The sequence below is a fragment of the Thermothelomyces heterothallicus genome, assembly GCF_042370625.1.
Source record: "Thermothelomyces heterothallicus CBS 202.75 unplaced genomic scaffold P884_scaffold_14, whole genome shotgun sequence".
Lineage (NCBI taxonomy): Eukaryota > Fungi > Ascomycota > Sordariomycetes > Sordariales > Chaetomiaceae > Thermothelomyces > Thermothelomyces heterothallicus.
The window spans coordinates 62,861-75,528 of NW_027192575.1; the positions used below are offsets into that span (position 1 = coordinate 62,861).

At 55.1% G+C, this 12,668-nt stretch overlaps 4 protein-coding genes across 4 annotated transcripts; 3 read left to right on the forward strand and 1 right to left on the reverse strand.

Moving 5' to 3' along the window:
- Positions 1–275: 275 nt before the first annotated feature.
- P884DRAFT_278227 (glycoside hydrolase family 76 protein) lies at positions 276–1,857 on the reverse strand (the record flags this gene model as incomplete). Its single annotated transcript, XM_069443162.1, has 3 exons — positions 276–866; positions 959–1,680; positions 1,758–1,857. 3 exons carry the CDS (start codon positions 1,855–1,857, stop codon positions 276–278), a joined length of 1,413 nt encoding a protein of 470 aa, XP_069296694.1.
- Positions 1,858–3,493: 1,636 nt separating this feature from the next.
- On the forward strand, positions 3,494–4,939 carry P884DRAFT_278228 (uncharacterized protein; the record flags this gene model as incomplete). Its single annotated transcript, XM_069443163.1, has 3 exons — positions 3,494–3,887; positions 3,936–4,256; positions 4,308–4,939. 3 exons carry the CDS (start codon positions 3,494–3,496, stop codon positions 4,937–4,939), a joined length of 1,347 nt encoding a protein of 448 aa, XP_069296695.1.
- An 862-nt stretch (positions 4,940–5,801) lies between these two features.
- Positions 5,802–8,059, forward strand: P884DRAFT_202844 (uncharacterized protein; the record flags this gene model as incomplete). Its single annotated transcript, XM_069438461.1, has 2 exons — positions 5,802–7,450; positions 7,501–8,059. The coding sequence occupies 2 exons, from the start codon at positions 5,802–5,804 to the stop codon at positions 8,057–8,059; spliced, it is 2,208 nt and encodes a 735-aa protein (XP_069296696.1).
- Positions 8,060–10,019: 1,960 nt separating this feature from the next.
- P884DRAFT_260529 (glycosyltransferase family 31 protein) lies at positions 10,020–12,119 on the forward strand. Its single transcript, XM_069441463.1, has one exon. It carries the CDS (start codon positions 10,155–10,157, stop codon positions 11,772–11,774), a length of 1,620 nt encoding a protein of 539 aa, XP_069296697.1. The 5' UTR covers positions 10,020–10,154; the 3' UTR covers positions 11,775–12,119.
- Positions 12,120–12,668: the final 549 nt, after the last annotated feature.

Here is a 12,668-nt window from a genome sequence, read left to right on the forward strand (position 1 = left end):
CCCGTAGGATGGATCGAATATCCCCCAACGCCGCAAAAAAAAAAAAAAAAAAAAAAAAAAAAAAAAAAAAAAAAAAAAAAAAAAAAAAAAAGAGCAAGACCGAGAATCATCCTCTCTGATACCGTTCAGGCGTCCACCCAGGATCCTAACCGCTCGCCCGCTGGCTAGATCCAAGAACGCTCATACACTTGTTAACCGGCCGACTGCACCTGTCCCGCTTGCGCAACCAACCAAAACCCCACGAATGCAACGACGAAAAAAAGGAGCGCCTCGCTTCACTTCTCCGACCAACCCATGCCCATCCACACGAGGCTCCCCAAAAAAGACGCCAGCACCACGGCCGTGAGGATACCGGCGCCGGCCCGGTCGCCCGCCGTGATCTCCCTCGGCGGCGACACGCCCTCGAACTTCTGCCCCGCGTTCGGGTCGCCCTGGCTGGTGCCGCCCGTGGTGTTGGTCAGGGGGCCCTTGAGCACCTTCTCCTGCTCGAGAAGCATGGTGGACAGGGCGGCGAGGGCGCTCATCTCCTGGCCGGCGGGGCCGGCGGCCGTGTCGCCGTCGTACTCGCCCGTGTTCCAGCGGAAGCCGCAGGTGCCGTCGGCCAGGCAGGACGAGACGCAGCCCTCGGTGGAGCTGCGGAGCGTCTTGGTGATGGTCTCGTACGTGAAGGGAGCCAGCACGGCCACGGTCGCCAGCGCCCGGTGCATGTAGCCCTTGAAGGAGTGCTGGTCCGTGTTGCACTGGACCCGGTCTTCGAGCTCGCAGGCCCGCTCGACCATGATGCCCTCGGGGAAGAAGTGGTCGATGGTGTGGTTGAGAAGCCCGGCGACGTGGCGTCGCCATTTGGCACGAGTTTCGCCAGTGGTCTAGTTTTGGGGAAACAATGTCAGTTGAACTGAACTGGTCCTCTTTTCGGAGGAGGAAGAGTTTGGGGGGGAGGCTAGTGACCAAGACATACATAGTTGTACATGACGGCGGTTGCGTGGATGAGCATGGCGGCATTGGCCGAGAACTGGACGGGGTTGAGATCGGTGCAGTTGTGCCCAATGTGGGCGCCGTCGAGGACGTCATACTTGTCTGTGACGTAGCCCATCGCCTCGATCCAGTCCCACGCCTTGGTGGCCCAGAGCGCGTAGGTATCGTTGTTGGTGTAGCGGGCCAGACGCGCGGCGATATTCATGAAGACGGCGTTGGCAATGGTGTTTTTGTAGTCGTAGCCGCCGTTTGTGGACACGACCTGCCACCGCAGCCCGCCAGCGCAGTACTCCGTCTCCCAACGAGGTGCCTGGGTGTTGAACACGGCCTGGGCCAGAGCGAGCCATTGCGGTTGATCCTTGGGTGGGTTCGGGAAGTTCACTTCGGCGGCTAGCATCGCGGCCATACCCCAGAAACCTTGGTCGTCGTTTCCCAGCGAGGCGGTCCAGTTCTTTGGCATGTAGGCGTTAACAGGCGGTTCGGCTTGGAACAACAAAGACCGCGTCGTCTCGGCGTTGTAGGTGTCATCGCCCGTGTAGAACCAGTAGTCGATGTAGGTCCCCCACATGGCGCCGGCCTGCCACCAGTAGTAGGGACCGCCCGGGGGCGGCCCGGGTAGGATACCGGGAGTCTGGCCGGGCTCATTCCCGTGGTAGTAGGAATACAGGTTCTTTGCGACAATCTTCGCGGCCGACTTGATCGACTCTGTCGTTGCTGCAAGTTAGCGGCTATCCTTGCATCTGGCTTTGTGCCGGAGATACAGGATGGAAGTGCTCACTCACCAGCAGAATTAAGGTTGACCTGCAGCTTGGCCTGCTGTGCATTCACGCTGCTTGATGCAAGCAGAAGCGCACCTAGCAGCGCAGTTGTTGTCGGCGCCATTATCCGTCCGAAGGGATCCAAAGATTCGGCCGACTGGCATCGGCTGTTGGACGTTCTTCTGGCTGGAAAAGTTATCGATGGGTCGTTCGGAGGAGGCGGGATACGGGAAACCGCGGGTATGCGATTGAGAAGGCGGCTTGAGAAGCTACTGTGCAGACCGGGCGAACCGGGTGTTGAGTGTCCATCGGGTTTCGTGAGACGTGAACAGAACCGCTCACTCCTTCTGTCCCTCCTCGTAACGAACTAGTACTAACTGACGTAAGGCCCACTATTCCCGCCGTTGTTGGCTAGGGGGGAGTGGAGTCCGAAGAGCGAGGTAACGCCGTGAGGCGCTGCGACAACAATTGGTGTGAGTTGGGCGGCACAACACAGAAAACCCAGGCCAAGTCCTATGTATTTTCTGTGTGGCCGACTCAGCTCTGGAATCCAAGGGATTGAAAGAAACATGTGGACAGACGGGGCTGTGCTACGGGAGCGAACAAAGTGGGGTTTTAGCACCCCTGCCCTTGGGCAGCTCGTTGGTCCAGACGCATGCTGCAATACCGCAATACGGGCGCTCGTGAAACATTAGTTATGGTGTGGCCGTCTTTATTGCTGGGTACGGCCAACCGGGTTGGCAGGACAAGCACTGTCTTGGCGACGGGAAGTCAAACAAAGCATTCCGAGGACGACAAAAAACGTCACTCTTCAACGGTCGGCGTCAAACGACGCCGTCACAAACACGGAGCGGAAGAACCTGTTGGGTCATGGGTAGGAGTCACCAATCATTTCTGAAAGAAACCATTTACGATGTTTAGTCAGCGATGAGCAAGTTTGGTTCCTTGAGTATTATAATTATGCTCTGTACCTACAGGATTGAGAAAATGTCTAAAAGTAAACGTTGAAGGCCCCGTACGGGGTAGCTAGTGGTACAGGAGAATTAGGGACATACTATTGAACTTCTTCATCCTATAGGTCGTCCTTCTTGTTTTAATGCTTGTGTACAGCTAACGTTGGCGGAAAGAGAGTACGGTCCCTTAATTAACGATTCGCCAAACCCCGTTTCTTCTTTTGCTGGTTCCTTCTTGTTTCCACATTTTCATAACTTGCTGATTAACACACTTGCTCTAAACGTTCATCCCAAGTGTGCACTCTGGTCGAAATCGACTTGAATGGTGTCGACCTTGGCTTCGGTTCGATCGCTTCAAATATGTCTCGCCGTGATGTGAATAATCATCTGCCGGCTTTTTAACCCTCGCCGACTATCAACCGCCTTATCACTCCATAAACTACACAATTCCATCTCCCAACCAAGTCTCTCCGGCTAAGACAATCTTTCTTGATCTAGCAGAGTTGATAGATGAACGGGATTTCTCTTGCCCTTCGTCCCCCAAGCTGCCCCTCGCTAGGCCATCAGTACTGCTCATTCTTGAACGACTAATTAAAGGGACAGCACCAGCAATGCTAAAATCATTTTGTCGGTTCAAGTACCCCCTTTCTGTGAGAATCAGCGGCTCCTTAATGTTCCTCTTTTCTTCTCTCATTTGCTAGATTCAACTAGGCCTTTCAGTCTCATCGACGACTGCTTATCTTTTCGATCTCTCAGTCAATAGTTTGACCAGCAACAGATCTGTTCTTCAACAACTGGGTGTGCAACATGAAGCCCAATTTCTTACCATCTTCTGCGAATCGCGGCCTGTTGGGCTCGAACAAACGCGGCTTTCTCAATGATCTCCAGGAATCGCCGACCGCAAGGCGAGCCAAGAGAGTCAGGAAAAACAGAAAGCGCAAGTCTAAAAGGTCCGAGGACAAGAGACTAGAGCAGGAGAAATGGTCGACCGTTGACAGCCCTTGGGCACATAGTCCTATTATCCAAAATCAGACTTCCGACAAGCCTGCCCTTCTATTATCTCCCAAGGAGGAGGAGGAAACAACTCGTGTACTGATGTCAGGGGAAGAGGATATTAACGAAGATCAGAAGGAGAGAAGCAAGCATATTGGTGCCAATGAAATCAAAAATTCCGGGAACTGGGCGCAGCTTTCAACAGCCGGTGATAGCCCCAGATCTTCCAGCCAGGCCAACTGCAGCAAGACGAGAGCCGAGCACAAACCTGACGAGGGACTCAGGGTTCCTATCGACGACGGCATCTACAAGATCCCAGCCACTCCTGGCCCGTCCAACCCTAAAATCATCCACCAGCACGCTTACGAACCCAGAGAACTCACGCCTCTCGGCGGCCATGTGCCCAACCGCGACTATACATTCAGGGCTTATCCAAACCCGGTCTCTACCCATCTTCCACCCGTCGTCCAGACCTCCGAAGAGCCCAGAAGGCAAAAGTGTGCTGAACCCACGACGGCAGTCATGAGCAGAAACAGCGACAGAGCCACAGCACCTTTTCCCGAAAGTCCCCAACCAAGTAAGGAAGAACCCACGATAGCCTCATCCCCCATCTAACCTACCGCAACAGCAGACAAGACAACAGCGACGGCGACGGCGACGGCGACGGACGTTTTGACTGCCCCGACGAGCACCAAGACCCTTGGGGCAATCAACAAGCGCCTCAAGGCCCTGGAAACCGGCCTCGCCGCTTCCTCTGCCTCCAGAAGACCCGCGAAAAAGGATCAGATCCTCCCAAGAAAGGAGATCGAGGCTCTGCGGACGGACATCGCGCGCCTGCACGATCGCCTCGACCGCGACGAGCTGCGGGCCGCGTTTCGGCACTCGGTGCTGTTCAACTCGCTGACCAAGCTGGCGGGGGACGTCGGAGCGCTGGGCGGCGAGGTGGCGCTGCTGCTGGCGGGGAACCGGCGGGAGCAGGCGGAGCGGGACCACCCGGCCGAGGGCGCGGCGGAGGCCGGGCAGGGCGCTGGTGCCGACATTGCCGGCGCTGGTAGCGCCGGCACTCCGCGCGCCGCGGTGGTGGCGAGGGATTCCAGGTACAGGCTTACCAAGAACATGCAGCAGTCACGCAAGACGCTGGAGCAGTGTCTCGGGAGGTATACCGAGGATATGAACCGTGCCGAGAGCAAGGACGATGTAGTCATGTATGGCGGCTTAGTTGTGCAGTATGCGGGTGATCTCTTCAAGACGTTTGGTTGAGACTTGTCTGGCCGGGACCAAGAGAGAGAAGAACATTGATTAGATGTGTAATTACTGGTGTTGTTACCAATATGTTTAGGAACTCTTGCGATGTTTTGATGGTCTGTTCAGGAGTGAAGTGCTCGATAATTAATAGCTAATTATAATATGAGCTCGTTTATACTCGCCGGGGATAATTAATTAGCTGACATTTGCATTGAATCAAATGCCTGCCTGGGTTCCCATCCAGTCTGTCTCATGGCATTCGGAGCACTCCTCTGAACTTCTCGTAGAGGTAATTACAGATTAAACTCGTGTATCGCCTCGATGGTTGCGAGCTGGAAAGAAACCCAAAGTCTCCGCATAACCAAAGCACTGGGGGGCGGGTCTTAAACGGTAGGTTTTAGAGGTTTCTTTCTTGGTATTGTATTTGTCTTTGAATTATATCAAGTGTTTTCTGTTTACTTACTACTTACTTCATCTTGCTACCCAATCGAATTTCAGTCCGCAGTCTTGAGGCTCGGAATCCAAGTCCATAGATCCGAGTCTCGACTTGTCACCAATCATCTAATGATAGGAACCAGCCACCGTCTAATTAATGTGATGAGAATATTGTTAATTCGAGGGTACTTGAAAGCACCCTTTCCTCTCACCTTCATCCTGTTCATTATCCTTTGTTTTGCGGGACAATCCAAGAACTTCGGCCTCCTTAGGGATCTGACAGACGGGAACGGGAATTTATTGTACATGGGGATTACAGAGAACTGGGTGCTCAATTTCGGAAGTTGGAAGGCACAGGTGGGGGCGCCCAAGTCCCTGCCAGCTTCAGTCCCCTCGGCTTTAATTCGATCTCTGCCTTTCGGACCTGCTCGTCATTTCTGCCATGGAGACCAGATCACTCCGCACGCGCGTGGCCAACGCCTGCGATCTTTGCAAATTGCGAAAGATCAAATGCAGTGGCGCCCGTCCATGCGCATACTGTGTGAGGCGGCGGCAGGCGGATAGCTGCCGTTACACCGCTCCGCGCCGCCGCCGCCCGAGGCCCCGCTCCGACGACGTCGCTGTTGAGGACTTCTCTGCTGCCGCTCCGACCCCACGGTCATCATCAAATTCCGTCCCCTCCGGACGAGGCGGTCAAGAAGCGGACTCATTCCCTCGCCAACCAACGACGTCGTCATCCACTCTCGCACCGATTGAAGGTGCCACCCGCGAAGGCGACACATTCTCAAGCGCGGGGTCCATTTTGCACCCCAGCCCTGCGCAACAGCAAGCCAGGAACGCCGTCCTCACCGCCCTCGAGGAGCACGAAGAGACAGAAGTCCCCCGCGAGGCTCGTCTTCTTTGCGATGCCCAAGGCAAACTGATCTTCATCGGGGACTGCGCGCCTCTTTCCTTTTTCCAGACCGTCCGGAGACTGGTCACGAGCCGCGTCGACGCCGAGGCTTTTGCCCCCGAAACCAGCGGCTACTCGGCCCTTGCGAACGTCTACTCAAGGCCTGGAGAATCTGGTACTTACGGGGTTGAGCCGCCTGCAATCAAGATTTCCGTCCGCCCTACTGTCGCTGCTTACATCGATGTGACGGCAGGGCTGATTGATATATTTGACAATGCGCGTCTAGCTGATGATATTGCCGCCTGGGCCGAGGAGCCTCGCCCACGCGATGCCACCGTCGATGTCCCATCGGCGGTGAACTACCTGGTGCTCGCTATCGGCTGTCAAAAGTCGGACGAGCATACTGCCCGCCTCTACTTCGAGTATGCTCGGAACCTCGCATTCACCAGCCTCAGCGGCAACGTGGGCGTTGCCAGCGTCCAGGCTTTCATCCTCGTCACTTTCTACTCGCTCGGTGCTTGCCAAATCAACGGGGCCTTCCTCTTCTTTGGCATTGCGGCTCGAGCAGCCTATTCCATCGGCATCCACCGAACGACTGTTAATGCGAGGTTTGGTCCTGATGTCCACCATCTGAGAGACCGGCTTTGGAAGAGCCTGAGAGTGTTGGACTTGTTTCTGAGCACGTCCATGGGCCGGCCCCCGGCCACGTCGGATGTTGACTGCACGGTGCCATACCGGGCACAAGACGAAGACGGCCAGGAGAGATTCGATCTGCTGAACGCATCCGCCCAGATTTTCCTGGTAATCGAGGCTATCGTCCTGGAAGTCTACTCGCGCCGTAAGATATCGCCGCGGCTGACCGAGGGAATATCGCGGGAGCTCCGAGACTGGTCCGATAGGTGGCTGCAACGACTGAAGGAAACCGTTGACAAAGCTTTACCCAGTGACCCGCCTGGTACGGCTAACGGAGCCTGTCAGGTCCTCTCAAATTATTACTATGCTGTCATCCTCGTCTCACGACCCTTCTTGATGGTCGAGCTTCACCGGAGGCTGTCGGAGAAGAGCGTTTTTGCGGACAGGTGCCTCACGAGCAAGGCGAAGCTGGCTGACGCCTGTATCGACGCGGCGATCCTGATGGTCGAACCGGTACAGAGCCTCATTGAGCGAGGCCTAATGACGCGCCGTGCTCCAGTCGTCGTGTAAGTCATCCTCGCCCACTTCCTAGCACAGCTACTTAGTCCAGTCCCAGTTCGTGGCTCTTTGCCTCATCGCTTGTACTTGGGATGGGTCTCATGGGCGGTTTCGGGCGCATAATCGAGAAACATTGTCGAGCTTCCATTGCCGCCCTCGAATATTTCGCTCAAGCAGACGCCCACGCTGTACAGTATTCCCTTATCGCCAAATCTCTGCTCAGCACAGCACTCCAGTACCTCGAAAGAAGGGAAATAGAGGAGCGGCAGCAGAGAACAGAAAGCTCGTCGCAGCTGTTTGGCCTCATTCCTCGGACGACGCGGGTAGGCAACAACTGCGACCGAGGATTATCTCGGAGCCGGCAAAGTAGTAGCCCTCAGAAGGGTGCTGGCGGGTCAGACAAGGCACATTCGGGTCATCTTGACAACCGGGAACCGCGGTTCAATTTTGATTTTGAGTCGACACTCCTCGGGCTGGCCGACATGTCCGGAACGCCAGACTTTTCGGTCGCAGGGGCCGACTCCCTCGATCCTGACGCCGAGCGATCTTTTGGCGCACTCAATCTCTTTCCTCTGTTGGAAACTGATGGCCACATCGACTTGGCCAATTATTTCTGAAGATCGGCCGGGAATTTGGCTCTAGCGGACCGTGTAAAGTAAATTTGCTGCCTCTCCACCTAAGGATCAACACCGCAGGTTAATGAAAACGCATCGGTCAACCAGCGAACGTTGAAACTTGATTGTGGGGCTGTGCTGCGATGGGGATACACTGCAAGGGACTGAAGACGTTTCATATAAGGTACTGTAGTGTATAGCCCGCCTCGCCTTAGTCCGTTAACGTCATACCACGGGCAGGAAAGAAATTATTGACAGAACGCCGATTGTCTTTGCAAGAGAGTGTAACACTCAATATAGTTATTTGGAATCTACCAATCTTGTCATTGTTGCTTTTAATCCTTCCTTGTCTATCGGTGCTTTTGGCTTTATGCTTCCCTACAGGGACTGCCTCTCCTAGGAAGAACGTTGCGATAAGACAGCTCTACAAAGTCTAAGCAGGGATTGAGTCGGTACGCTGGGTACTACCCTAGTACAGGAATGCACAGTTTGCCGGAGGTAGTTACGGAATACGGGCGTACAGAAGCCAAGAATGGCCCCGTTGCGGTCGATCGCTCCACCCGCTTGACTGTTCAACGTCACAGCACCGGGCGCGGTTGGGTACTAGATGATAGTTATAAGGTACACTATTCCATCATCAGGTAAGGTGGGATATAGCGGAATTCGCAAGCTAGTTGGTTTCCCGTTGCTTTGTGTTCTGAAAGTGTCCTTCAAAATACTTGGCCGCGGTTGATTCCGGTCCGCTATTTTATTACTGGCGTCTCAGAAATGGCCATGAATGGCTATGCTGCGTGTCCAGCGCGAAGGATAAAAGGCCCTGTAATGTGTACATGTGTTGGAGTTATGTGCTGTACAGAACGCGTTGCCGCTGTTTCCACGACTCGACCGAGCACATCCCATAACTAGTGCAGGCACTTTGTATACGGAATATAATCGCTCCGACTTGCACATCGCACGCGTTCATAGGCATGGTCCCCAACACAGCTGGGTACGTACCCTACCTAGTTAGTTACCAGGCACGCAAGCAAAGGCATGCAGTTTGCGTCATTGTAACTCTCCGGTCGTGCTTCCAAGGTGAAGCGCACCATCTAGCGCTCTTTCAATATTCAGTGTTGGAAAGGCAAATACTATCAAAATAGGTTGACCCCCTTTACTCCATACTTCGGTGCTTTCTTTTTTTATTCGTCCGAGTAGGTCCAATCGCCCCCTCGCGTACCCTACACTAGTCCGCGCTACGAAGGGATAACTATTTAGTGTACGGTGCAGGGATGTGCTGCGCCACCTCTCATTTGCAGCGTTCTTTTGTGTCAACCAGGCCGATTCATTAACTACTGGCGATCACCCCAACCGCGTGGGTCCCGGCTTTACTGTGGTAGGTCGCTGCAAGGCTCCATCCAGTGCGCTCGCTGTGTTTCAGTGTGGAACCCCACTGCCGTGTTCCGCCGAAATCAAGACGAAGCAGAGAAGGTCCACCCTGGTCTGGCCCCCGGAGATGTTACGTGGAAGGAAATACCAGGGGGTGTTACCCGAGTAATACTGCGTAAGGTTTCGATCGCGTAGTGTAATGTAGCGGCGAAACGGTGTGCCAAGCGATCTCCGTGGGATTTAAGCTATTGTGAAGCTTGGCGGGAGGGCATGGCAAGACATCGTCGATGTGCACGAGCGACACGGAGGATCAAGTAGCAATCTTCGAATCTCGGCCGTGTGCTGTGCGAGCTAGTCCAACGTCTTACGGCGTAGGTAAGAGATGAGCTGCGGAATGATGGGCACCGTAATGTAATATCCAGTCTGAGGAGGGTGTCCTTGATTTCGTCCCTCTTGCCCTGATAGGCGTTGATTGCCGCTCCTTGTGTTCAGGTTTCCAGGTTCAGGTCCCTGACAGACTCCTCAGTGGCCCCCCACCGTCTTCGGTGCCTTCCTCGTTCACTGCATTTCTCTGAACTTCGCCCGCTTTCCTGTTTCGTTGCGTGTTCGTTTTTTTTTTTTTTTTTTCCCTTGGATTCTCTCCCAGGCTCCAGCGCAGAGCGGCCATCGCATCCTCCTGCCTCCGCATCCTCCTGCCTCGGACCATTTCTGACCTCGACGACATGCCGGCTTCATGATGCTCGCCCATCAATGCTCTGCGAGAACCTATCTCGCCCTTTTGGTTGCCCTCCTCTTCAGCATTCTCCTCCTAACTGCCCACCGCCTGCACAACGGCTATCCGATCGAGCTGCCTCACCTCCCCGATGGCCTGAGGGACCACGATGCCGGAGCCGGCCAGAATGATCCCCAACGGGACCCAGAGATCGAGACGTCGAGCACAGAAGCAGGCGGGTCACAAAGTCAGGCCGGCGCGAGCGGAACGGGCAGTGCATCTTCCGACTTCTGCGGTCGGGACTGGGAGTTCCTGCGCAGCAAGGATCTTGGCCTGACGGAAAACATCGTGTATACGCGCCGCTGCGTCAAGCCCCTCCACGGCGACGTCGACCGCAATGCCCTTGGCAACATCAAGGACCCGCTCATTTCTAGCACCACCAACCTCAACCTAAAAGCCGACTGCTCGCGGGAGGCTCCGCCTCCATGTGAGCCGCTTGCCCTCGAGGTGCCACCGGCGTTTCCCGAACCTAACGGCCAATACGGCCATCTCCTCTTCGGCATTGCGTCCACATACGAGCGCGTCAAAGAGTCGCTTCCAGTCTTCGCCCACTGGCTTGCCGACACCGGCGCCCAGCTGCTTGCCGTGGTCGCGGACGCTGATGACCCCGTTCTCAAGCCCGACCTCAAGGCCCTCGAGGCGCAGTATCGCGATCATAAGGTCAATGCAACCATCGTCTCCCCGAGGTTCAAGGAATCCCTTCCGCGCAAGAACACCAAAGATGAGAAGCCTAAGCGCCCGGCGGCCGTCGAACAGCTTCATTTCCTCCTGATCCGCGACATGCTCGAGGCCTCCAGCCCGCAAACCCAGTGGCTCGGCGTCCTCGATGATGACACCTTCTTCCCTGCCCTGCACCCCCTCTCGGTTGCCCTCAGCGAGCATGACCATACCAAGCCCGCGTGGTTAGGCGCACTAGCCGACAATTGGATCAGCATCAAGATATGGGGTTATATGGCCTACGGCGGCGCGGGCACCTTCCTCTCGGTCCCCCTCGCCAGAGAGCTCGACCCGCACCTCGAGGACTGCGTGCGCGAGACCGTCGTGCCTTCGGGCGACGGCATGCTCCGAGATTGCATGTACACACGCACCACGACCAAGCTGACGATTGTCGACGACCTGTACCAAAACGACATTCGCGGCGACCCCGCCGGCTTCTTCGAGAGCGGCCGGCGCGTGCTGAGCATCCACCACTGGAAGTCGTGGTACCAGGCCCCCGTGTCTATCATGGCCGCCATCGCCCGCGTGTGTGGTGACTGCTTCCTGCAGCGCTGGCGCTTCGGGACGGATACCCTGCTCGCCAATGGATACAGCATTTCGGTCTACCGCGACGGCATCGATAAGATCGACCTGGACCGCATGGAAAGCACGTTCGACGAGGCCGATGGCAGGTTCGATTTCATTTACGGGCCGTTCCGTCCGCGCCTGCCCGACGACAAGAAAAAGAGCTATCAGCTGGAGGCGGTTGACGGCGGATTCGGCAAGGGCGAGAAGTTCAGGCAGCTGTATGTGCATCGCGCCAAAAGGGACGAGGCCGACACGCAGGCGGTCGATGAGGTAGTGGAATTGGTCTGGGACATCTGAGCGTCATGCATCGTTTGCATCATGGCCCGGGGTATTCATCTCCCTGGAGCCAACAGGCAGGTCATGCCAAGGGAAAAAGAGTTGCTTGGGAACAAGCTATAGAGGACCGACGTAGACTGGGCTCGCTGGAACCATCTGACAGCGAAAAGGAAAGGCGTTTCGGGGCGCTAGATCTTGGGAGATATGGGAGTTGCTAGATCAGGTTCCATTCTTGAACCTGTATTCTTTATGCCAATACGGGAACATGACACGATATTCAGCGGCTGGACGATTACACATTTTGGTGGGGTTAATAAGAAGTATTAGGCTACTCATAATCCGAGGTTGTCGCATCTTTTTCCGAGCAAACTCGCATGCCAAGGTATCCTTCCATAACGGCTCACGTTGCAGACAAAAACCTAGTACGGACGTACTGTGTATGTAGTATTTAGGATTTAGGAATGCATCCTGCGTACAGGAATCTCTTGCTCTGACCGTGTACTAACGTGTCAGGGGTGAGTGAGCCAGCAGCGCTCGTGGAAAACAGCGTCATTTGCACACAGACCGACCACATAAACGGAGCGGAAACATCAAAAGCATGCTGGAACCGGCAAGTTCCAAGCAATCAGGCCGCAAGGAGAATGGAAGGATTAGTCTTCATGATTCCATCTTTATATATCAAAGAATCTCATCTCTTCTAAGAGAACGGTCCACGCTCCAGACATGATCCCGCTCCCAGCTCTTAATTCTGACAGACACATCAAAAAGTAGAAGAGGTCCGCTGCCATCAGCCCAGCCCAGAGAGCCCACACGCGCGGAGGCCGAGGGAAAACCCAGCCTCTACCGCATTCCTCATTGCTTCCCCCAACCGAGAAAGAAAACAGAGAAAGATAAAAAAAATAACATAAAAGGTCA

Coding starts and splice junctions, on each gene's coding strand:
- P884DRAFT_260529 (XM_069441463.1), top strand. CDS start 10,155: ATGATGCTCGCCCATCAATGCTCTGCGAGAACCTATCTCGCCCTTTTG.